General features: G+C 69.9%; 1 protein-coding gene across 1 annotated transcript in view; it reads right to left on the minus strand.

The window, feature by feature from the left end:
- Positions 1 to 205, minus strand: part of MRPL28 (mitochondrial ribosomal protein L28) — a gene marked incomplete at its 5' end in the record, with an annotated part of 2,369 nt that extends 2,164 nt beyond the window's left edge. The window contains one exon of the mRNA XM_010284914.1: positions 53 to 205. Coding sequence (XP_010283216.1) covers positions 53 to 205 — 153 coding nt within the window. The remainder of the gene's footprint in view (positions 1 to 52) is intronic.
- Positions 206 to 319: the final 114 nt, after the last annotated feature.

Here is a 319-nt window from a genome sequence, read left to right on the forward strand (position 1 = left end):
GGTGGGCCGACCCCCGCCTCGCTGAGGGAGCCCACCGGCCGCAGGGCCTTGCCTTGAGGATGTAGAAGTCAAAGCCGTAGGCCTCGTCGATGAGGTCCAGCGTCCGCATGGTGACGGTGATGGTCAGCGTGGCGTCAAGGATCTCGCTGTAGAACTGCCGGTTGAAGAGCTGTGGCTTCCACGTCTTGGGCAGCCTGGTGGAGAGCTGGGCAGAGACCGGCGGTCAGGGCCCCGGGATGCTGCCCTCCCCGGGGGACGCTGCCGCCCACCGGAATGGGCTGAGCCCGCACCAGGGGCCGGGTGGGCGGCCCAGGACGCG

Source organism: Phaethon lepturus, unplaced genomic scaffold, assembly GCF_000687285.1.
Source record: "Phaethon lepturus isolate BGI_N335 unplaced genomic scaffold, ASM68728v1 scaffold32460, whole genome shotgun sequence".
Taxonomy (NCBI): Eukaryota; Metazoa; Chordata; class Aves; order Phaethontiformes; family Phaethontidae; genus Phaethon; species Phaethon lepturus.